Consider the following 1,546-nt stretch of genomic DNA (forward strand, 5'->3'; position numbering starts at 1 on the left):
AGGGCATGGGGAGGCCTGGGCTGGGGAGGGGGTGCTGGGGCTGGAGCTCAAAAGAGCCCGCAGTCCTTGAGGTTCTCCTTGATGATGATGTCGGTGACGGCATCGAAGACAAACTTGACGTTCTCCGTATCAGTGGCGCAAGTCATGTGGGAGTAGATCTCCTTCACGTCCCGCCGCATGTTCAGCTCCAGGAACTGCAGCTTGATGTAGTTGCCAGCATCATCGTAAGTGTTGGGACCTGGCGGCATGGCAGTGAGCGGGGTCCCTTCCCGAGCCTCCCACCACAGTGGGTGCTGCCCCAGTGTAACCCAGCGCTCCCCAGGGTGGGCAGACCTTGCTTGGTCCCCGAGCACGGCTAGTGGAGCATTGCCTGCGTGGGGTGCTGAGGACACCTGGTGGGTGGCTGCTGCAGGGTGCTGGCACCCAACCATCACCACCCCACCACCAGCCCCTTGCGCCCAGCGGGAAGCTGCTGCCACCCTCACCGTCATAGTCGGGGAAGCAGATGCTGAGATGGGCCTTCTTGATCTTCTCCAGGAAGACGTCCTTCTTGTTGAGGAAGAGGACGATGGAGGTGGTGGCAAAGTAGCGGTGGTTGCAGATGCTGTTGAAGAGGTGCAGGCTCTCGTGCATGCGGTTCTGCGGAGGGACACAGCCCCATCAGCCCCATGCTGACCCCCACGTCGTGATGGGAACAAAGGAAGGGCTAAGGGGTGGTGAGCCTTCCTCACCACTTCGTCATCCTCCACTAGGACCATGTCATAGGCGCTGAGGGCTGCGATGAAGATGATGCAGGTCACCCCCTCGAAGCAGTGGATCCACTTCTTGCGCTCCGATCTCTGCCCGCCCACGTCAAACATCCTGGGGAGGGGACAAGGGCGGCATGGGGGGGGGTATCCTCCACTAGGACCATGTCATAGGCGCTGAGGGCTGCGATGAAGATGATGCAGGTCACCCCCTCGAAGCAGTGGATCCACTTCTTCCTCTCCGAGCGCTGGCCGCCCACATCGAACATCCTGGCCAGGACAAAGTGGAGTCAGCACCACCCCCGCCTCCCCCCACCCAATTCCCCGGAGCAAGCCCTCCCTAGGGGATCAGCACCCACCTGAAGTTGAGATCTTTGAAGGAGAACTGGGTCTCGATGATGCCGGTGGTCTTGACACGCGAGCGCAGCACGTCCTGCTCCGTGGGGACATAGCCAGGGGTCACCAGGCGCTCCAGGTCTGACAGGTAGCTGACCGGGCATGTGATGGTCATGAGACACAGGTTGGTGCCCTCAGACCCCTCCTCTCCCACCCAGACAGCACCACCGCACGCACTAGCCAGCAGAGTCATTGAGCTGGTACTCGGAGGCGCGGTCAAAGCAGGCTTGGATGCCCGTGTCCTTCCAGAGCCGCCCGATGATGTCTGACATCTCCTTTGGCATGGTGCCCTCCTCAATGGTGTCTGAGAGGTGCAGCAGCTTGCGGGCATCATCCTACGAGGCAGAGAGGCTCAGTGGGGGCCGGGGGCTGGGGGGAGGCCCTGCACTGCATTGGGGGGTGCT

The 1,546-nt window shown here is 61.7% G+C and overlaps 1 protein-coding gene across 1 annotated transcript in view; it reads right to left on the minus strand.

The window, feature by feature from the left end:
* Positions 1–47: 47 nt before the first annotated feature.
* LOC104495274 (guanine nucleotide-binding protein G(t) subunit alpha-1) overlaps positions 48–1,546 on the minus strand; it is a gene marked incomplete at its 5' end in the record, with an annotated part of 1,997 nt that continues 498 nt past the window's right edge. The window contains 5 exons of the mRNA XM_010138223.1: positions 48–238; positions 486–639; positions 732–861; positions 1,106–1,234; positions 1,320–1,477. Of these exons, the coding sequence (XP_010136525.1) occupies positions 48–238; positions 486–639; positions 732–861; positions 1,106–1,234; positions 1,320–1,477 (762 nt within the window). The remainder of the gene's footprint in view (positions 239–485; positions 640–731; positions 862–1,105; positions 1,235–1,319; positions 1,478–1,546) is intronic.

This window comes from Buceros rhinoceros, unplaced genomic scaffold (assembly GCF_000710305.1).
Source record: "Buceros rhinoceros silvestris isolate BGI_N320 unplaced genomic scaffold, ASM71030v1 scaffold35586, whole genome shotgun sequence".
NCBI lineage: Eukaryota > Metazoa > Chordata > Aves > Bucerotiformes > Bucerotidae > Buceros > Buceros rhinoceros.